The 23,322-nt window shown below is 49.2% G+C and overlaps 1 protein-coding gene and 1 long non-coding RNA gene across 2 annotated transcripts in view; both read left to right on the forward strand.

The window, feature by feature from the left end:
* TBC1D21 (TBC1 domain family member 21) overlaps positions 1–13,291 on the forward strand; it is a 44,043-nt gene extending 30,752 nt beyond the window's left edge. Inside the window, exons 9-11 of the mRNA XM_082198766.1 lie at positions 11,143–11,259; positions 12,772–12,861; positions 13,222–13,291. Of these exons, the coding sequence (XP_082054892.1) occupies positions 11,143–11,259; positions 12,772–12,861; positions 13,222–13,263 (249 nt within the window). The 3' untranslated portion in view covers positions 13,264–13,291. The remainder of the gene's footprint in view (positions 1–11,142; positions 11,260–12,771; positions 12,862–13,221) is intronic.
* A 4,521-nt stretch (positions 13,292–17,812) lies between these two features.
* LOC309518651 lies at positions 17,813–19,021 on the forward strand. Its single transcript, XR_014213577.1, has 2 exons — positions 17,813–18,149; positions 18,464–19,021. It is a non-coding gene; the product is annotated as an uncharacterized lncRNA (long non-coding RNA).
* The last annotated feature ends 4,301 nt before the right edge of the window (positions 19,022–23,322 follow it).

Consider the following 23,322-nt stretch of genomic DNA (forward strand, 5'->3'; position numbering starts at 1 on the left):
GTTCCAATGCAATAACTAATGAAGATTATTTGGGTGTGGTGTTTTACTAATGCACAAGACCAAATCCCCCTCCCCCCCAAAAAAAACATTCTTGATGTGCAACCACACCAAGAGAGCCATTTTGCAGTGTTTTCTCAATGCACCTGTATGCACAGGGGAGGGGTCTAAGAGATGCAAATTCTCTGAAGGAACAGAAAGCTGTGAATGAGGCATGCTCCAATTCTGAAATTGTTGCTTGCCGTTTTCCTAGTTAAACCAGAATCTGGGATGAGTAGCACGCAGAGCAAAACAAATCAGGAGAAAAACAAAGGAAGTTACAGAGGAAATTGACTCGTTTCTAAGGCTCTAGGTGCCTTGTGGTTCCTGCTGGCACCCAGCTATGTGTCAGACTAGACACTTCCTTGAATGGTGTGCTGAACTACTCCTTCTATACAGATCCTGAGAAGTCAGGGATAAGATTCTTTGCAGTGTGATCTTCTGGTGTTACAAAACAGGCATCTTCTATAATAACCAGGCATCGCAGTGTGGCTCATATCACCTTGTTGTCATCCTTTCTCCTTCAGACATAGTGCATGTCTGACACAAAACAACACTTGGGTGCACACATTGCTGTCGACCTAAAATGACTGATGGGGAAGAGAAAGTAGAATAAATGCTAAGCAGAGATTTCAAACAGTTCAACCCTCTCCCACTCCCGCTCCCCCATGACATCCACTGATTCTAGTGAGGTTCGCTGGAAGAATTCAGCTTCTGTGCATTCCGGTGCAAATTGATCTGATCTGCAGCAGCTCCCAGACCAATGTTCTGAGTGAGATGGAATAATCCTTCAGATCTTACACTTCTCTGAATCTTTCGGTACAATTTTCAGCTCAAAATGTAGCAAAGTGTGCCCAAAATTGCAGAAATGTGTTAAAATATGTACAGTGATAAAGAACACATACTTAGATAAAAACTTTTGTCCAGAGCTTTTTTAAAACAACAACCAGCAAGTGGCAAATATTTGGAGTGCAGGGAGCATTTTAGTAGCCACATATTCAGAAAAGGACAATCAAAATAATCCAGGGAATGCAGTGACTCCCCTACGAGAAGAGGTTAAAGCATTTGGGGCATTTGAGATTAGAGAACAGGCGAGGAAAAGGTGACATGATAAGTTTATGGAATTATGTGTGGCATTGAGAAAGTGGATAGAGAAGGGTTTTCTCCCTCTCTCACAACACTAGAACTTGCGGGCATCTAACGAACCTGAAAGCTGGACCATAAAGAAGGCTGATCACTGAAGAATTGATGCTTTTGAATGATGGTGCTGGAGGAGACTCTTGAGAGTCCCATGGACTGCAAGAAGAACAAACCTCTCCATTCTGAAGGAAATCAGCCCTGAGTGCTCACTGGAAGGACAGATCGTGAATCTGAGGCTCCAATACTTAGGCCACCTCATGAGAAGAGAAGAGAAGGCTCCCAGGAAAAGATCCTGATGCTGGGAAAGATGGAGGGCAAAAGGAGAAGGGGACGACAGAGGATGAGATGGTTGGACAGTGTTCTCGAAGCTACTAACATGAATTTGACCAAACTGCGGGAGCAAGACAGGAGTGTCTGGCGTGCTCTGGTCCATAGAGTCACGAAGAGTCGGACACGACTAAATGACTAAACAACAACAACAACAATAAACCTGAATGATGGAAGATTCAGGACAGAGAAAAGAAGGGACTTCTTCACACAGTGCAACACAGTTAAACTCTAGAACTTGCTCGCACAGGAGGCAGTGAGGCCACTAACTTGGATGGCTTTAAGAGAGGATTAGACAATTTCATGGAAGATTGGGCCAATCAATGCCTACTAGCCATAATGGATAAGGGTGGTGCTGAGGTCTAAACCACTGAGGTGGCTCCTTACATGGGTCTCCAGCTTCTCATTTAACCCCTGCAAAAACCCTGTCGGTGTCAGTAGCCGATACAGAACAACAACCCCCTGTGTTGCAAACTTAACACAACAAACAACACAAGCGACACGAAGACCAGTATACTAGATAGCACTGCAATTCTTATTGCATAAAGGTAAAGGTAAAGGGACCCCTGACCATTAAGTCCACTCGTGACTGGCTTGGGGGTCATCTCACTTTATTGGCCGAGGGAGCCAGCGTACAGCTTCCGGATCATGTGGCCAGCATGACTAAGAGCAGCACACGGAAACGCCGTTTACCTTCCCACCGGAGCGGTACCTATTTATCTACTTGCACTTTGACATGCTTTTGAACTGCTAGGTTGGAAGGAGCAGGGACCGAGCAACGGGAGCTCACCCCGTCGCGGGGATTCGAACCGCCGACCTTCTGATCGGCAAGTCCTAGGCTCTGTGGTTTAACCTACAGTGCCACCTGAGTTGCATAATATACAACAAAAACAAAAACAAATTGTGTACACTTGTAAATTCTCTAATATATTTGAAATCAAATGAACACACGTGTCAGGGGTTTAGGAGCAGAGGCAAGGGCAAGGGAGGAAACAGAGAGCGAAGGGGAGGAGGCAGAAGAAAAGATGAGTGATGACGACGACCCGAGATCTCCGAGTCTTTCCAGTGAATCAGAGGATTCACAGAAAGGAGCACCAGTGGCCAGGGCAAGGGGGGAGTCTAGGGGGGCACCCCAGGAAGATAGAGCCAGAGGGGACTCAGAGGAGAGCAGTTGGAAATCGGGACCAGCGTCACCGCCAGAGAGCAGGGAAGAGGAAGGGAGCCAGGGGGCAAGCGCTGGCAGCTCACCACAGGAGGGAGGGCATGAGTCAGGAGTGGCCACACCTCCATCGGGGAGCGAAGAAACGGTTAAGAGGAAAGTGGAAGGTTGGGCGCGCGCGCCAAGTTCAAATGCAGAGGAAGGCGGCGCAGTAAGCAGCCCGGAAAGGGAGCCAGGTCCTAAAGCCCGGCGCAAGGAGGCAGGAGGGTCCGGGTCAGCGTCAGAAGAATCCCGGAAGGAAGAAGCCCCGGGGGGTAGAGGGACCCAGAGGAGGACAGTCAGGCGGAAAAGGTGGAGCAGGGCTAGGATATTAAGTTGGTGCGCACGGGGCGGAGACTCAGACGGAGCTTCGTCGATCTAGCTACTAGACGTAGAGTTGCGCGCAGCAGCGTGAGAATGGAAACTGTAATTCAATAAAGACTTTTACTAAATGATCGCTGGCTAGCGTGATCCTCTGTGAGCTAGGATCTTCAAGCAGCTCTGACAGTAAGCTCCGTCTCCAAATTGTGGGCATCTACAGCCCCGAGGAGGGGAGAGAAACAGGTGCCTACTAGTGAGCTCACGAACAGCAGACGACATGACGGCTGAGCAGCAGATAGAGGAACTCAGAAAAGCAGTGGCACAACTGAATGCCGAGGCTCTCGCATCCAGGAAGAGAGAGGAGGAGGCAGCTGCCGCCTGCAGGGATCTCCAGATCAGGTTAGACGTGCTGACGAAGCAGACACCCCGGCAGGAGGGAATTGGGTTGGCGAGACGAACAGGCGGGCTGGTCTCTCACTTCGATGGGAACCTGCAACAGTATCCCAACTTTAGAGCAGACGTACTGTGCGCACTGCAACTGCTGCATAAAGACTTTAGAGATGAGCAAGAGAGAGTGGGATTCATCATGGCCCATTTGCATGGGGATGCTAAAGCATGGCTACGCAATTTATGGAGGGATAAGGATCCGGCGCTCCAGAATGCAGATGCCTTTATTAAAGCGATGGATGGGTGTTTTTTATCAAGTATTGACGTGGATCTTGCCCGGAAGGAGGTGCATGGGCTAAGACAAGGGAGGGCCAGTGTCAGACAGTACCATGCCCGCTTTTTCGCCTTGGTCAGTGCCCTGGAATGGGACAGAGATTCGGCCCCTGTAAGAGACCTCTTTTGGGAGGGGTTGCACAGCTTGATTAAAGATGAGATCGCGAGGGGGGAGAGACCCCGAACCACCCAGGAGGTCGTTCAGAGGGCACTGGCAGTGGGGGTGAGGCTGGAAGAACGTCCGTGGAGCAGGGACGAAGGGCGTGGAGGGCGCGAATCAGCCAGGGGCCCCTCCTTCCTTCCCAGAGAAGCAGCGCGGGCGCAATCCACGCCTCCGCCAGGAGGAGGAGCCGAACCTATGGAGGTTGGAGGTGCAAGGGCTCAGTCAGCAACCAGAGCCCTAGCACCGGCAGCAGTGAAAGCGAAGCCTCCTAGAGGGAACAGGAAGTGTTACGTCTGTGAGGAGCCAGGGCATATGGCGAAAGAGTGTCCCCAGAGGCTCCACAAGCTCACTGCAGCCTCAGCAATGGTGACTGCAGCAACGCAGCAAGGAGAACCACAGCAGGGAAACGACGATGTCTGGCTGGAGGAAGAGGCACTGGGGCCCAGCCAGACATGTCAATGAAGCAGTCCCCAGAGATTTTACAGCCCGTGAACCCCCTCCCGCCCAAACCAGTGGTGAGGCTCACCGCATCTCTCCAGCTGCCCAATGGAATCACCATGGACGTGCCAATTACCATCGACTCGGGCAGCAACGCGGACTTTATAGGGCAGGAGTTTGTCGACAAGCACGCTATACAGTTGCTGCCTGCCACGCTGCCCCTGCAGGTTGTCACGGTGGATGGAAGGGAGTTGCTAGGGGGGCAAGTGGTGAAGCAGACGCCGCCAATGGTGATGCGACTTGGGAATCACAGGGAAATCATCAGCTTCAACGTCACTCAGCTATCGGACACGCCCATTGTATTGGGCATGAGTTGGCTGGACAAGCACAGCCCGGCGCTGGCTTGGTACCAGAGGCAGCTGACCTTCGGCTCTTCCTTTTGTGCTGAACACTGCATCATGCCCCAGCAGGAAGGGGAGCAAGAGGAGTCACAGCTGCAGCTAGGCACGCTGCAAGCGATTCCCCACAAGTACGCAGAATTTTTGGAAGTTTTCTGCGAGAAGGAGGCGGACAGGCTACCCCCTCACAGACCATATGACTGCAAAATTGACCTGCTGCCGGGGGCGGCGCTGCCCAAAGGGAAGCTGTATTCCATGTCAGAGGACGAGCTGCAGGAACTCAAAGAGTTCTTAGATCATAATTTGGAGCGCGGTTTCATCCGAGAGTCCAAGGCAGCGGGGGGCAGTCCTGTATTCTTTGTTAAAAAGCGAGACACGCCCCCAAAAAGACTGGTCGTGGACTATCGCATTTTAAACAATGGGACCAAGCCGTCGGACTTCCCCATGCCACGAATCGACGACCTCCTGGCGAAGGTGCGGAAGGGAAAAGTGTTCACCAAGTTAGACCTGCGAGGGGCGTACAACCTCATTCGCATGCGGGAGGGAGATGAGTGGAAGACGGCCATGTTCACGCCACTGGGTACCTACGAATACAGAGTTATGCCTTTTGGATTGCAAAATGGCTCCCACGTTTTTCAAGCTTTCATGCATCACGTGTTGGCGGGACTTCTCTACAAGACGTGCGTCTGTTTCTTAGATGACATCCTGATCTTTTCGGAATCGCAGCAGGAGCATGACAGACACGTCAAGGAAGTGCTGACCAGACTAAAGCAACATAGGCTCTACGCCAAGCTGGAGAAGTGCCAATTTGACGTGACGGAGGTGGATTTTCTGGGCTACAAGTTGTCTGACAAGGGGCTCGCCATGGACAGCGCCAAGGTTCGAGCGGTATTGGATTGGAAGAGTCCACGCAACCGAAAAGAGGTCCAAAGGTTTGTCGGCTTTGCGAACTTCTATCGCAAGTTTATCAAGGGCTTCGCTATGCAGACAGCGGCCATCACGGACACGCTTAGCTCCAAGAAAAAGAAGTTCGTTTGGACAGAGGAGGCGGAGCAGTCCTTTCAGGCACTCAAGCGTCTCTTCGCGTCGGAAGAGCAGCTGCTTCACGTCAACCCCAGCAGGCCGATGAGGGTGGAGACAGACGCCTCGGACAGAGCCGTGGGGGCGGTCCTGCTGCAAAAGGACCAGCAGGGGGTGTGGCGGCCGGGAGCGTTTTACTCCAGGAAGCTCAGCAAGTCCGAGCAGAACTACACCATCTGGGACAGGGAGTTGCTGGCCATTCATGCAGCGTTCAAAGCGTGGAGGCACTTCCTGATCGGCGCCAAGCACACGGTGCAGGTTTGCACGGACCACAAGAATCTGGAGCACTGGCGCACGGCACAGTTCCTAAACCAGAGGCAGATACGTTGGGCTGAGTTTTTTGCGAACTTCGACTTCCGCATAGAGTATGTCCCGGGGGACACTAACATCATGGCGGACGCCCTCTCCCGTAAGCCACAGTATCTGGAGGACGCAACGCCAGCGGCCGCCATGCACATCTTCGCACCAACAGTATGGGCGTGCGCCGCGGCCACCGTGGACCTGGAGGCGGTGCGCCGAGCGTTGCAGGATGACTCCTTCGCGCAAGCAAAGATGGCAGAGGTGCAAAGGGGCAAGGCTGCGGCCGACGGTTTCCAGCTACGAGATGGATTGCTCATCCGTAAAGGGGCCATCTACGTGCCGGGAGACGACCTTCGCGCCAAGGTGCTGCAGCAGCTGCACGACGCGCCCACGGCCGGGCACTTTGGCAAGGAGAAGACGGTGGAATTAGTAGCCAGGGATTTCTGGTGGCCTGGAATGAGAGGGGAGGTCGCAGACTACGTGGCGAGGTGTGACACCTGCCAGAGGGCCAAACCAGTGCACAGACCGCCGGCAGGACTGTTGGAACCGCTGCAAACTCCGGTCGAACCTTGGGAAAGGGTGGCTCTGGACTTTGTCACAGATCTGCCCAGCTCGAGGGGCAAGACGGCAGTGCTGGTGGTGGTGGACCTGTTTTCCAAGATGGCACATTTCATTCCGTGTGCGAAGGTGGCCACGGCGGAGCAAACCGCCAAACTGTTCATAGACCACGTGTTCAAGGTTCACGGTCTGCCACGGTCTATTCTGTCCGACCGCGGGCGGCAGTTCATCTCGAATTTCTGGCAGAAGCTGATGGGCTTCCTAAACGTCAAGATCAACCTGGCGTCGGCGAGACACCCGCAGACCAACGGGCAAGCGGAGCGGGTCAATGCCATCATGCAGCAGTACCTGAGATGCTATGCGAATCAACAGCCTGCGACGTGGGTGGATTACCTGCCGCTTGCCGAGTTCGCCTACAACAACACGAAGCACGTGTCCACGGGGGTCACGCCGTTCTTCGCCAACAACGGGAGGCACCCCAGAACCTTCCCGGGACTGGAAAGAATGGGGGAGGGGGAGCCGCAGACAGCAGATGCGTTCGCGTCGGAGCTGCAGGAAGTCCACGATCAGCTGAGGCGCCACCTGGAGCTGGCCAAACACGCATACAAGGTACAAGCGGACAGGCACAGAAGGGTTGGCGAAGAGCTCCACGTGGGAGACTGGGTCTGGTTAGCAGCCCACGCAGTGCCGGCCAGGTCGTTGGCCAAGAAGAAACTAGGGCATAAACAACTGGGACCCTACCAAGTCGAAGAGCAGGTCAACCCGGTAGCTTTCAGACTGGCACTTCCGGAGGGTTCCAGAATGCATCCGGTGTTCCACAGATCGGTGATCACTCCCTACAAGGCACCGCACAGGTTCCAGGAACCCGGAACGGCGCCGAGTCCGGTCAGAGACAGAACGGGGCACGCGGGAGTGGCACAGAAGGAGCGCATCAATGACATCACGGAGATTTTGGACTCCAGATGGGGGGAAGAGGGGGTAGAATACTTTCTCGCCAAGGAGGGCACCCTGGCCAGTGCGAACAGCTGGGTGCCGGGCTACGCCTTGGACGAACCTCTACTCAAAGACGAGTTTCATGCCCTCTTCCCACATAGACCTATGCCAGCAGACTTTTTCGACGACTGGCTTTTCACGCCCACGCTTTCGGCCAGCACTTTCCGGGGGTTCGACTCGGACGAGGACCCGACACAAGACGTCCGTTCCCTGGAGGGGTCACCCTCGGGATCTGCATCAGAACCCTCGTATTGGTGGGACGATAGACCAGAGGAGCAGTTCCGCAGAAGGTGGCTGGAAGGCCCAGGACGAGCAACGCCGCCAGGAGGAAGTGAGGGAGAGACGGACATGGACGTTTTCGGGGACGACCCTGGTTTCGAGCACGGCGGCACAGAGATGGAAGCGGAGGTGACCGTCGTCGACGAGAGCAGGGAGGAAGACCCGCGAGACTTCAGATGGAGGCCCGCCACGGGAAGCGAACGATATCCGACGTTCGTCCCTTTGCAACAGCACACCCCAGCTCCAGCACCGGAAGGAGGGGAGGGGGGAATGGGGGGCTTCGAGGGGGGGATGGATGTCAGGGGTTTAGGAGCAGAGGCAAGGGCAAGGGAGGAAACAGAGAGCGAAGGGGAGGAGGCAGAAGAAAAGATGAGTGATGACGACGACCCGAGATCTCCGAGTCTTTCCAGTGAATCAGAGGATTCACAGAAAGGAGCACCAGTGGCCAGGGCAAGGGGGGAGTCTAGGGGGGCACCCCAGGAAGATAGAGCCAGAGGGGACTCAGAGGAGAGCAGTTGGAAATCGGGACCAGCGTCACCGCCAGAGAGCAGGGAAGAGGAAGGGAGCCAGGGGGCAAGCGCTGGCAGCTCACCACAGGAGGGAGGGCATGAGTCAGGAGTGGCCACACCTCCATCGGGGAGCGAAGAAACGGTTAAGAGGAAAGTGGAAGGTTGGGCGCGCGCGCCAAGTTCAAATGCAGAGGAAGGCGGCGCAGTAAGCAGCCCGGAAAGGGAGCCAGGTCCTAAAGCCCGGCGCAAGGAGGCAGGAGGGTCCGGGTCAGCGTCAGAAGAATCCCGGAAGGAAGAAGCCCCGGGGGGTAGAGGGACCCAGAGGAGGACAGTCAGGCGGAAAAGGTGGAGCAGGGCTAGGATATTAAGTTGGTGCGCACGGGGCGGAGACTCAGACGGAGCTTCGTCGATCTAGCTACTAGACGTAGAGTTGCGCGCAGCAGCGTGAGAATGGAAACTGTAATTCAATAAAGACTTTTACTAAATGATCGCTGGCTAGCGTGATCCTCTGTGAGCTAGGATCTTCAAGCAGCTCTGACAACACGTCTGTCAATCTTTGAAAGTCCGTAGAAGTATAATGAGTCTATAGTTGAAACAAAGTGATAAATGCTATCCTATGGGCTAAGTGGTAAAACTTTTTAGGCATTCATAGTGCCAAAGTAGTAAGTGAATAACAACGTAAGACAGTGATCCCACATAATCTGACTGTTTCGCTGGAATTTACAAGTGTACACAATTTGTTTTTGTTGTATATTATGCAATAAGAATTGCAGTGCTATCTAGTATACTGGCCTTTGTGTTGCTTGTGTTCTTTGTGGTGTCAGGAGCTAGCCAGCGGTAAATGACACAGAGTTAAGTGAAGCTAACTCTTCATTAGAAAAATGAGGATCGGCACAGGAATGCCAGGCCTAATGAGCACACCAACTCTCTCTGGTAGGTCTTGCTCCTATGAGGCAGTTGTGGAGGCTGGAGGTCCCTGTCTTCACACAGCTGCCTAAGTGCCCTCCTCTCCCAGGGTTTCTGCAAGCAATCTGAGACTGCGCCAGCATGCCAGTCCTCTGCTCCTCCTGCTTCATGCCTCCGCGGGTTCTGGGAGACCAGCAAGGAGAGGAGGCTGTCGCAGCAGCAGCAGCAGGAGACACCTGTGCCTCTTCACCAGCCAGACTCTCTGCCTCTTAGACTCCTTCCTCACCTGCTTCTGATTCTGGATTTCTCTCTGCCACAGACTCTCCCAACTCACCAAGCCCTTTTTATCTCTTTAGCTTTGTCGCTGTGGTTTAAACCACTGAGCCTCTTGGGCTTGCCGATCAGAAGGTTGGCGGTTCGAATCCCCCCCGACGGGGTGAGCTCCTGTTGCTCTGCCCCAGCTCCTGCCAACCTAGCAGTTCGAAAGCACACCAGTGCAAGTAGATAAATAGGTACCGCTGTGGCGGGAAGGTAAATGGCGTTTCCGAGTGCTCTGGTTTCCGTCACGGGGTTCCGTTGTCCCAGAAGTGGTTTAGTCCTGCTGGCCACATGGCCTGGAAAGCTGTCTGTGGACCAACGCTGGCTTCCTCAGCCTGAAAGTGAGATGAGCACCACAACCCCATAGTCGCCTTTGACAGGACTGAAGTGTCCAGGGGTCCTTAACCTTCTTTCTTTCTTTCTTTCTTTCTTTCTTTCTTTCTTTCTTTCTTTCTTTCTTTCTTTCTTTCTCCCTCGCTCCAGGGTCGGAGGCCTTTCTGAATGCCAATTGCTGGAGACCACAGCAAGGGAGAGTGGTCTTCTACTCAGGTTCTGCATATGGGTTTCTCACAGGCATCTGGTTGGTCCCTGTGAGAACAGGATGTGGACTAGATGGGCCATTGACCTGATCCTGCAGGTTCTCCATATCTTCTTATTGGGGTGAGGGGACAAGCCAGTGTGGTGCAGTGATTAAGAGTGGTAGACTCGTAATCTGGTGAACCGGGTTCGTGTTTCTGCTTCTCCACATGCAGCTGCTGGGTGACCTTGGGCCAGTCCCACTTCTCTGAAGTCTCTCAGCTCCACTCACCTCACAGAGTGTTTGTTGTGGGGGAGGAAGGGAAAAGGAGAATGTGAGCCGCTTTGAGACTCCTTCGGGTAGTGATAAAGCGGGAGATCAAATCCAAACTCCTCCTCCTCCTCCTCCTCCTCCTCCTCCTCCTCCTCCTCCTCCTCTTCTTCTTCATCATCATCACCTTCTATAAAAGAATGGGAACCAGGAATTTGGCACAGGATTCTATATTCCCATTATATGAAAATATGGAAATGAATGTTAAATAAGTGCAAAGATTTGTTAAAACTGTGACATAAGCTAATTTTTAAATGTCATAATAAATACACAAACACAGGACAAGTTTTAGAGGTTACATAACAACAAAATGTGTTGGAGATAATATTCAAAATGTATAGTTCACACAAGAACAATAGATCATGTGCAAGCCACATTTGTTACAACACCCTCCAGAATATTTATAATGGTGGTATTTTACTTTTAACTTTTTTGGGGGAAAATCTTCTGTGTCTATGCAAAATTAGAGTTCAGATTTTTTAATGAAAAAAAATCACAGATGAATGCAGAGATGGAACAGACGTATGAATGAGCACACATATAATTGGCACAGGCTGGGAATAGACTGATCCATTCACCCCTAATTCTAGCTTGTGTTGGTCTCCTCCAAGGTGTTTCTGACTGGGCTGCCTTGCAGAAACTTTCAAGTGATTGTAGCCTACACAATGTTGCAGACAGTGAGAGATCAGATCCTCAGAGAAGACATGAATGGAGACGACATTTTAATGGTGAGTCAGACTATCAGAACACCTAAAAGTTACATGAGATGCAATTTAAGCACCAAGACTATAATCCAGGGTACCCTGGAATTCCCACATAGGCAAGCTACCTACAAAAATCTTGGTGAACATTGTATGCTGCGCTGATATTTTATGATACAGCGGCATACACATACTCTTATAAATAAATAAATGTTGAATGGTGAAGTTGTAGGGTTGGAAGGAAAGCAACGGAGCATACCTAGGGAACTTCTAGATTTTTGCTGCTGCCTGCCACAAAGATTATAATGCATCAATACAACCTAACCGTATTCAGCAACCATGCTATAAACAAGGGGTAGGAAACCTGTAACCCTCTGGATATTATTGACCTCTAACACCCATCAGCCCCAGCCAGCCTGGCCAATGGTTAGGGATGATGGGAATTGTTGTCCAGCTACATCTTGAGGGCCACAGATTTTTTATCTCTGCTGCCGCCAATTGGTTACTCTCCTGGTAAAGGTCACCTTCAAGATCATCTTCAAGTTTATTCTTTTACATGTGCTTTTTTACTCTTTAGACTCTTTGGTTCAAGCCCTATGGTGGGCAAAAAAGATTCCTGAATTGGGGGGGGGGGTTGAATTAGATGATACTCATGGTCTCTTCCAACTCTACAATTTTATTATTCTGAGAAGTTTGTAATAGTTGGGGGAAATTAACAGATCACATTCCACTGTGTGTACATTTTAATGTTTTATTAATATTCTTAAGAAGGGGACGACAGAGGATGAGATGGTTGGACAGTGTTCTCGAAGCTACCAGCATGAGTTGGACTAAATTGTGGGAGGCAATGGAAGACAGAAGTGCCTGACATGCTCTGGTCCAGGGGGTCACGAAGAGGTGGACACGACTAAATGACTAAACAACAACAACAATATTCTTAAATATGCTTTATACATCAGCCCAGCAGATTGTAACAGCCTGGATCCTGGAAAAAAATGCCAAATATCATTTGGATGAACTTGAATTGCACTGTGAACTGAATGTGAATGGACTAGTTCATTTTGTGAAGGAACCAATATTAGTTCCTTTTTAAACATTTTGAAAACTAGTCCCTAAATAATAGCTTTCTAAGCTCTGAGTTTAATTCAGATATAACAATCAATGAGTGCACAGTCTGGGCACACAATAGTTGAGTAGTACAAATCAACAAGTCTAACCCTTTTATGCAAACACATGGACCTGTGTTTGGTGTAATGTGTGAACGAGACTCAATGAAAGCAAGGAAGAGTAATAGCAGAGTCGGGAGGCTCCAGGGGTTGGCGGTGCCATCCTGAAGGACGGTGGGCATCACCAGTGATTCTTCCCACTGGTGCTGGAGCTGAGTGACTTTTAGTCTGATCAGTCCACATTCTTCTTATATTCTAATATTTTCATATCAGAGACTGCAATACGTTTGCAACCAAACAGAAATGGCAATATAATCTGTGAAACAGCAAGCCCAGCTGACTGATAAGCTGTCACTTTTCTTCTCTGTTACAGCTGTGCAATAACATCGTAGATCTGGATGCCGATGAATTAATCTCCAAATCCTGTAACACATATGAGGTTCTCCTGAAATATAAAGATAAGGTAAGGGGGGTGGAACTGGAACTCTCCTTCCAATATAATATTTCTGGGTTCGGAGAAGGATTCCATTCACAGGCTTAAGCTTTTTCTTAAAAAAAAAAAAAAGCCTGTTCTCACAATAGCAAACAAAGGCAGCTCAAACTCAAACACAATTAGACTTTGTTACTAATCAGGCAAAAGCCTGAGAAATGTCACTGTTGGGGGTACAGCTGGTGCAAATACCCCTGTTCCCCTCTGTGAGGTCATTTGTTCCCTGCCACTTCAGGCAGTTTCCCTAGTTAAATAAAGGGTGGCGGGAGGTGAACAATGATTTATTCCCTTTGTTATATATATATTGCTGATGTGTCCTCCATTTGTCCTCAGGTTCCGAAGGAGTTCAAGGAGTTCTTTGGTCTGTCACTGTAATAAAGGTGCCTTGTTATAAAAGACAAAAGAGTCATGTGGCCTGGGTGGTGTTAGTGACACAGAATGGAAGTCAACTGGGGGCAGATGTCACCTCTCTGCCCCTATTGACGTGGGTCAGAGCAAGAAAGGTAGACTAACTGCGCGCACTGTTGCCTTAGCACCAAATGGAGCATCAAGCTAGTTGAAGCCAGACCAGATCCACAGACAGTGGATCCTCAAGAGGATACCATGTTCATAAAGATGACGGAAGCTGTGATGTGGCTGGCTCCCCTACTGCACATTACCGAGCATAAGGAATGGGCAGAGTTCAGAGGCAGAGTAACTCTGCACATGCAGAAGGCTCCAGATTCAATCCCTATCTTCTCTGGGTAGGATGGCAGACAGTCACAGTGGACAACACTAAGGTGGCTGCTCCAAGGGTCTGGTAGAGCAGCTTCCTCTGTTCCTATGCACCACTTTATTTAAGTTTCTGTTTCACATTTCCCCACGGCAGGATTAGCTGGAAATATGTTAACAGCCCTCCTTTTGAGAAAGGGATCAGGTGGTGGCAAGGACCCATCTCTGCCTGAGCCCCCAGAGAGCTGTTCCTGTCAATGTAGACCAGGGATGAGGAAACTGTGATTTTCCAGTTGTCATTGGACTCCAAGTCCCATCAGCCTCAGCCAGCATGGTTTATCGTCTGAGATTATGGGAGTTGGAATCCAACAATACTTGGAGGGCCACAGGTTCCACACCTCCAATGCTGGGCCAATGGGTCTAATAATAATAATAATAATAATAATAATAATAATAATAATAATAATAATAATTTATTTATACCCTGCCCATCTGGCTGAGTTTCCCCAGCCACTCTGGGTGGCTTCCAATCAAGTGTTAAAAACTATACAGCATTAAATATTAAAAACTTCCCTAAACAGGACTGCCTTCAGATGTCTTTTAAAGAGAAGATAGCTGCTTATTTCCTTCGCATCTGAAGGGAGGGTGTTCTTCAAGCCCTCTGCCCTTCTGCCTGGTTCCCTGTAACCTTACTTCTCGCAATGAGGGAACTGCCAGAAGGTCCTCGGCGCTGGATCTCAGTTTCTGAGCTGAACGATGGGGGTGGAGATGCTCCTTCAGATATACTGGTTTCGAAGCCCTTTAGGGCTTTAAAGGTCAGCACCAACATGTTCGGAAACGTACTGGGAGCCAATGCAGATCTCTCAGGACCAGTGTTATGTGGTCCCGGCAGCCGCTCCCAGTCACCAGTCTAGCTGCCACATTCTGGATTACCGTAATTGCAGTTTCCAGGTCACCTTCAAAGGTAGCCCCACGTAGAGCGCATTGCAGTAGTCCAAGCGGGAGATAACTAGAGCATGCAAGACTCTGGCAAGACAGTCCACAAGCAGGTAGGGTCTCAGCCTGCGTACCAGGTGGAGCTTGTAGACAGCTGCCCTGGACACAGAATTAACCTGCGCCTCCATGGACAGCTGTGAGTCCAAAATGACTCCCAGGCTGCTCACCTGGTCCTTCAGGGGCACAGTTACCCCATTCAGGACCAGGGAGTCCTCCACACCCACCTGCCCCCTGTCCCCCAAAAATGGTGCAGCATGGCAAAAAGTGGCTTCCCAATTCAAGCTGCTTCCGTCCTCTGGACAAAAACTTCAGCACTTCTTTTGAGACTTTTCGGCTCTCAAGAAGCACGAAACGCCAACAGACTCCATCACGTGCACTTTCATTTGAAGGGAGATGGGGAGATGGGAGCAGGTCCTTGCCGAGTAAATGTTTCCATTGGCCTCCTCACCCCCAGCCCGCTCTTTCCTCCTGCCCTGCTAGCCTCTCCTGGAGCTGGAAGCGCAGGCATCGGTTTCCGTGGGCGCCTGGCTACTTAAAAGCCAAATAAACAAACACGAAAGGAAGAAAATTGCAAACGAAGTGGAGCGAGGCTGCCCGCCGAACTGTGACATGTTGAAAGTGACCTTGACAGACTCGGTAGAACCTTGATTTGACACTTATCAAATGCGACAGAGGGAGACGCAGCGGGAGGGAAGGGAGGGGCACCTTCTCAACATTCCCCCCAGGACTTGCTGATCTCTAGAGCTAGAGTAACTCAGTGTGTCTTAGGATGCTGGTGGGATTTCTGGTTACAGAAATGGGCTGTGGCTTTGCTTGTTGTTGCTTTGCTTACAATGAGGACGCATCCTGCTTTTCAGGAGACAGCCCTCTGTTTCAGAGGTGAGCAATTAGATTTGGTCAGCAGGGTGGATCCAGATACCCCCAACCCCTATGGACCACTTTGACAGGTGATCAGGCCTGCCCACCTATCAATTACCTGATATCATTATGGCATCAGGTGGCAACTTCAAAGGGGCTCACTGCCAGCACCAATCAGCTGATTGGCGCTGACATTGAACCCTTCTTTGTCCTTTTGCAGGCATGGTTGGGATTCACACAATGCCTAGAAGTGGGAGTTTTCTATCTGCAAGCTGGCAAAGCTATCAGCAGAGGGGAAATGTCCATTCACAAGCTTAGTTTGAAGTGTGGTTCACTGTCATCGTCAATCAGCTGATCAGCACTGTCAGTGAACCCAGCTTGCAGATGAATGATCAAGAGCGGGCTCCAAACTCCCAGTTGTTCCTTTGTAGCTGCACCTTTACCTGCTGCATGCCAGATGTCATAGATGATGCCAGGTGTGCAGTAGGGGGACATGGTTTGGGGGAAATGGCCTTTCAGGTCAATTAGGATCCCTGCTGGGCCCAGTTAGAACCTCAAGCTGGAAGTTCCCCACCATTTGTCAAGCAGTGGGTTCTCTCTATTTGAAGGACTATCTGATCCAAGTCTGGTTTGACAATAAGCAACTGCAAAAGGTGAGATCAGAGTCCTTGAAGTTGCCAGTCCACAGTTAGAACCTGGACAGCGAATGGAGGAGGCAGGCAAACAGGCCAGTCTTCTGCTCTACAGTGAGATACACTGAATTCCTAAATGAATTATAACAATTGCTTCTAAATTTGTAGCTATACATATGAATTAACTTGTGCAAATTTTATGCAAATCTCTTTCCTCTTTGGTGGTGTTTTCCCCCCTATGCATTCCCTGTTTTTTAGTGATGTGTCAGCAGCTAAGGTACTCCTGCTGATGTCTGTTTTTGTGCAAAGCAGACATTACTCAGTGACAGAGTGCATGTTTTGCATGTAGAGGATACACCCAGTTTAATCCTTGGCTTATTTGGTTAACAGATCTCAGCTGGAGTCAGGAGTAGGTCAATAAAAAACACCGGTGTCAGTGAAGTTAACACTTTATTCAAAGAAATCAAAACAGCACAGGCCTACTGAGCACAGCAACTCTTCCCATTAGGTCTTGCCTACTAATGAAGCAGTTGCGAGGACTGAAGGTCCCTGCCCTCCCAACCGCTCTCAACCCGGTTCCTTCCCCAGCAGTCTAGGTTCTACAGGAGAGGGATGCAAAGCAGACTCTGGCCAGGGGGCCATTTTGGCAGGTGGGTTGGGTCACCGTTTTTTGGAGTTTGGGGAGTTTTTTTGGGTTTGATATCCTGCTTTATCACTACCCTAAGGAGTCTCAAAGCGGCTAACAATCTCCTTTCCCTTCTTCCCCCACAACAAACACTCTATGAGGTTGAGTGAGGCTGAGACTTCAGAGAAGTGTGACTGGCCCAAGGTCATCCAGCAGCTGCATGTGGAGAAGCAGGGAAGCAAACCCGGTTCACCAGATTACGACTCCACCGCTCTTAACCACTACACCACACTGGCTCTCACCGTGACACTATGTGACCCAAGCTTATTTTCTATGTAGCTGGAGATCCTTTGGATTGCCAACAGCAATTCCAGCTTACAGCAAGGGAAGTTGGGGAATTCTGATGAAAAAAGAAACCAGAGTGGAAAGTGACAGTGTTCCCTTATTCGCCCCTTCTCCAGAAGAGAATTCAATCTGGTGAATCCAATTAGTATTTCCTGCTGTTGCTGCTTTCAATCAGCAAACAATACTTAATGGGATGTGGTGGGTCCCCCCCCCCTCAAATTGCATCATTTCCCCTTTGCACTGAAAGTCCTGGGATTGAAGGAGGTGATCACAATGTAACTTACATAATATATGTGATTAATTACATATGTAAAAGTAAAGGGTAAAGTGACCCCTGACCATTAGGTCCAGTCGTTGGCCAACTCTGGGGTTGCGGTGCTCATCTTGCTTGTAGGGTCTATGTTGTTGTTGCTTTTTTACTAGAACCCTAAGAATCACTAGCCAGTAAAGGTAAAGGTAAAGGGACCCTTGACCATTAGGTCCAGTCGTGGCCGACTCTGGGGTTGCGGTGCTCATCTTGCTTTATTGGCCGAGGGAGCTGGAGTACAGCTTCTGGGTCATGTGGCCAGCATGACTAAGCCGCTTCTGGCGAACCAGAGCAGCACACGGAAACGCCGCTCACCTTCCCACCAGAATGGTACCTATTTATCTACTTGCACTTCGACGTGCTTTCGAACTACTAGGTTGGCAGGAGCAGGGATCGAGCAATGGGAGCTCACCCCGTCGCGGGGGTTCAAAACCCCGACCTTCTGATTGGCAAGTCCTAGGCTCTGTGGTTTAACCCACAGCGCCACCCGCATCCCAATTACATATGTAAGTTGCTGTAATTTTGCCACCACAGACAGTGAGACGAATAATGTTGTTTTTGGCAGAGGGCAGACTGCAGCAGAATGGAAATGGTGCTGCATGCGACGAATACAGGGCAGGGCAGGAAACAAGGCCTTCTTACATCACAACTTACCCCAAGCCACATTTTGAGCAGGCTTCAGTGAGGAACTCTGTGGGTTTGACATAACAGCCAATCAACATTGGCATTTCGCACCAGTCCTACTTTAGGCAGGCACTGGCTGCGCTATGGAGTACCCAATGTTGTTGTTGTTGCTTAGTCGTTTAGTCGTGTCCGACTCTTCGTGACCCCATGGAACAGAGCACTCCAGGCACTCCTGTCTTCCACTGCCTCCTGCAGTTTGGTGAAACTCATGCTGGTAGCTTCGAGAACACTGTCCAACCATCTCGTCCTCTGCCATCCCCTTCTCCTTCTGCCCTCCATCTTTCCCAACATCAGGGTCTTTTCCAGGGAGTCTTCTCTTCTCATGAGGTGGCCAAAGTCTTGGAGCCTCAGCTTCACGATCTGTCCTTCCAGTGAGCACTCAGAGCTGATTTCCTTAAGAATGGAGACAATAGGGAGCACCAATCCCAAGGAGCTTTCTAGAAGTGTTGACCAGCTGCCTATAAAAGTGCAGGGCCAGCCCTCTCATTAGGCAGAATAAAGGAACTATCTCAGATGGCAGGTGTCAAGTAGCAATGGCGCATTGGACAACAGACCTGTGTGCCCTACCTACATAAAGCCAGATCCCCTCAAGAAGACACAGCACTGTGGCTGGCGTCAAAAAGTAAGATTCAACTGATATTCTGGTCAGCTTCTGTAAGTGGAAGGTGAGGGAAACAGCTCCATCTTGTCTTTAGCCTCAGACAGAAAATTGCCTTGGGCCAGTCCTGGAACCAGTAAAGCAGAGAGGGAGCCCCTTCATAATTAAAATGACTTTTTGAGACATGTAGGCAGGTGTTCTGAATCCTATATCCTGGTGCATCGTACATGAAAGACCACCTCTATGAACAAACAGCTGGCGGCTGTGCCATTGCCTATTAGCGAAGCTGTTCATCTTACGTGATTCTGCAAGCATGGAATTCCATGTGGAATCGAGTATCTGGTACAGAATTTTAATTGGTGAGATTCTTAACTTTACTGCTTGTTTATCCATTTGTTTGTTGAAAAATGTTTCCTCGTAGTTGTGGAGGGATGTTTGAACATGTGCTGGGGGATGCTCTTCAAAGGGAGATGCTGTACTGAACAGAGCTAATTTATCTTTCTTCATGATCTCCAGCCATATTTTCTGACCCTTGTGTGAATTTAGCACATCTATTGCATACATGTCTTCTCCAGATGCTCCAGGGCTCCTTATGTACACATACAAGCATCTCAGCTGAGATCCTGGGTTCAATGTGCACCCGGGATGGGGAGCCTGTGGCCTTTCAGATGTTCTTGGACTCCAGCTCCCATCTCCTTTGACAATTGGCTGTGCTTGCTGAGGCTGATGGGATTCGGAACCCAACAATAATTGGAGAGGCGCCATATTACCTACCACTGTTCTATGTGGTACATTCCAGGCAGCCCCAGGATCCTTCACACATTTGAACCAGCCTCATTGAGCAACATATTAGTCCCAAGGAGGCACCAAAAGAGGGGAGTAGGGGAGGCAATGAGTAGCCATTACAGGCTGCCTTGTGTACCCAAGCTGAAAATAAGCCCATTCAAAGAGCTGGACTGGGCTGCTATTTCTGTTCCTGCAATCCTTAAGACCCTTCTTTAAAGGAGGGAGGATGAAATATACTCAGAGTGCTTAGTACATAATAGAGGAAAAGCTTCCACTTCTCTCCATTGATTAACACTGTGTTTTTAAAAGGGGTTGTGTATGGTTTCTTTCCCCTTTGCTGACTGCTGTTATTTTAATTTGCCATTCAGCAGTTTTAAGAGTTTTCTGTTTTAATGGATGCTTTTAAAAATTTCCAGGGGAAAAAGTTTTTGCATGTCACTTTGAGCACTCTTAAGCAAGCTGGGAAAGTGGTCCAAGGTTTTATCTAAATAAATAAAATACTGCACCCAGAGTAATCCCCAGCTCTGAATAGTGTTGTGAGTCCCATGTTGCATCTTGCAAAGGCAGAGTCTACCTCTGCTCTTACCTTCCATTCAACACATCCATTGCTACTTTTTGTTCTCCTTCCTGGGAGTCAAAGCCTTCCCTAGGGTGGCCATTCACCCATCAGCAAAAGTCTGTACGATTTGCATATAATTTACAAATACTAATTTGTATGTATAAATTTCTTCTTGTTAAATCTATATCCCTCCCTTCCTCCCAAAGGAGCCCATATATGTGCATGGATGTACAATGAGAAACAATCGTGATGATTTTAGTAGAAACACAATCCATCTCATATGAGAGAAGACTGCATGACCAGGTGACTTCTTTGCCTGCTCAGTTCAGAGTCCCTGTCAATGAGCAACTTCAAGGCTCCTCCTGCACTCTCTTCTCAGTCCTTTTCCTTTAACCCAGACTTGGATCAGCCAGCCCTTCAAATAGAAGACTCCTTTACAGGTACATGGAGGACTGTCCTCTTCATAGAATCATGGAATTGCAGAGTTGTAAAAAAAACCTCCAAGGGTCATCTAGTCCAACCCCCTTCAATGCAGGAATCACACCTAAATAATTCCCGACAATTGACCATCCAACCTCCATTTATAAACCTCCAATGAAGGAGCGCCCACCACCTTCCAAAGTAGCCTGTTAACCGCCAAGCAGCTCTTAGTGTCAGAAAGTTCTTCCTAATGTTTAGCTGAAATCTCCTTTTTGCAACTTGAATCCATTGCTTTGGTTCCTGCCCACTGGAGCAGCAGAAAACAAGCTTGCTCCATCTTTCATGTGACAGCCCTCCAGATATTTGAAGATGGCTGTCATATCACCTCTTAGTTTTCTCTTCTCCAGGCTAAATATTCCCTTCAAAAAGGAGGCTGCCCTTTTTGGGCACCTTAGGCCTTCCTTTTGACATACCCATCCCTAACAATTCTATTGCAGATATTAATATTGTGCAGCTTGAAGCAATAGGATGAATAAAAACTGACTCCTCTTGGAATAAAAATTGTACAGACCCAAAATATGGTTTCAAAGCTTTGCTAACAGAACTTTCTTCAAACAGACTTAAAACAATAAATGATACATCCAAATCATTGCATAAAATCATATGCATGTCCAAACACAGACTCCGCTTCTTACAATAACTCCAAACAGACTTGAAATCAAAGGTGAGTCTCTCTCCACAGCCTCCATTACAGCCTGGAGCTGTTTTCTCTTTGGGAGAGACATTAGCACATCTTTCTTCTACAGAAACTGAAGAACAAAGACTCCCTCAATGGCGATTTGCAACTGAATACATTACTCATGTGATCTAAAGTTAAACACCACGTGACAGAGCAGGGCAGAGATATATTCTAACAGTTAATCATCAACCCATTAGGTGCTCAGAGAGCTCTCTAGCTCAATGGAATTTCTCCAATGTTCCCTTTAGCAATACTCATTCAGACCCATTTTTCCATTTCAATGTACAGCAATTATATTTAACAGACCCTTCAATATGTTTCCTGCGAGGAGCAGCTTCTCATTGGATACATTAATCATGTATCCTGTGTGGAGAGGCCTGCCCTTGGATGCTTCCAAGAAATGCACAACACTTTTATCTTGGTACAATCAGCATAGAGAGAAGGAACCTGCTTTGTACCAGGTCAGACCATGTTGTCAGACCATTGATGAGAGAAACACCACAACAAAATCCAGAGGGCACCATCTCGGCTTCCCCCATCTACTCAGAGAGGCAGTGGCTTCCCAGGGTCTCTTGCCTTTCCCATCTCTTGCTATCGCAAATCCTCTCAGGGAAATCTTTGCAGTGTGGCAGGCAGAACAGAAAAACTGCCGATATCATATTCAGAGCCACTAATAAGCTATGAAGGTGTCCAGTGAACATTAATATAGAGTTACATCTTCCTTTTTCTGGCAACTGGCTTTTATTATTCCGGACATTTTGCTGATGCCGGACTATTTGTTTCGCAACAGAAGCTCCCTGGGTGGGAATCAGGGGAGTCTCTGCTAATACAGCCTGACACATTTCATCTAGAAGGCAATACAAGTTGAGCAGGAGAAAGAGGCAGGAACAGGAAACTCCCCCGGGACAGAGGATCCGTCACATTTAACTCCAGGGTTGGGCAAAAGACCTTGGGTAGCCACACCATATACTCCAAATGTCTCTATTTACCATGGAGAGTATCTGTTTCCTCTTCTACCTTTGGCAAATTAGTGTTCCCATTATTTTGGCCCTTCATGCATCACAGGGCTTTTTGAGGGGGTTGCTGTGCAAGTTACAAAACGTATTGTTGGATGGGGTTATGAGCAGGTTTGTGGTTAAGCACCTCCAGTTCACTAAGGAGTCCAGGAGTTCAGTCTCTCCACTGCAAGCTCCATTCTGACGTTGAGTGATCTGGGCCTTAGACAAAATTGAGGAGCCATACAAAGTCCCTAATTAAAGATGCAGTCGTCAACATTGTTTTCTCCTCCTCCCCCTCCTGACCACATGCTTAATTGGGGTTTTAATTAAATTAGGCAGTGCACCACTGAATACCAGCTTCTGGGGTGCAAAACTAGGAGTAGCTTTTGTCTCCATGCTCTGTTTATGGCTGGGGTTGGGGGACCTCAAACCTGGAGGCCAAATACAGTCCTCCAAGCCTCTCCATCAGACCCTCGAGACTCTCCCCCAAGAGGATAAAATGGTAAAGGTAAAGGACTCCTGGACTGTTAAGTCCAGTCAAAGGCGACTCTGGGGTTGCGGCACTCAGAGCGCACAGAAATGCTGTTTACCTTCCCGTCTCAGCAGTACCTATTTATCTACTTGCACTGGCATGCTTTCGAACTGCTAGGTTGGCAGGAGCTGGGACCGAGCAAAGGGAGCTCACCCCATCGCGATGACCTTCTGATCGGCAAGTCCAAGAGGCTCAGTAGTTTAGATCACAGCTCCGCCTGGGTGCTCCCCCAAGAACACACCCCAGGTAGACCCTCTTTTTCCAAGCCATTCTTTGCATCACAAGTGATTTAGCCTGATTTGGTTGTATCCCTGAACTCTGAAATTGCCTCTTGCTTGCTTGGGTGGAGGCCAGAGAGGGCAAGGTGAGTCTGTGCAGAATCCAGGTGACTGTGCAAAGATAAAGTCTGCATGTATTATACCTCACAGTTTTGCCTCTGGCTCCACCCACCAGTGGCTTGTTGCAATAAGAGAATGCAGCCCTCGGGTTCAGAAGAGTTTCCCATGGGATGCTGGTTACCACTGTGGGAAATGTACTAGACTAGGTAGGTCTTTGATCTCATTAGACCAGGTATGGGGAAACTTTGGCCCTCCAGATTTTGCTGATCTGCAACTCCCATCAGGCTTAGCAAGCATGGCAAATAA

The sequence above is a fragment of the Podarcis vaucheri genome (genome assembly GCF_965113315.1).
Source record: "Podarcis vaucheri genome assembly, chromosome: 14".
Lineage (NCBI taxonomy): Eukaryota > Metazoa > Chordata > Lepidosauria > Squamata > Lacertidae > Podarcis > Podarcis vaucheri.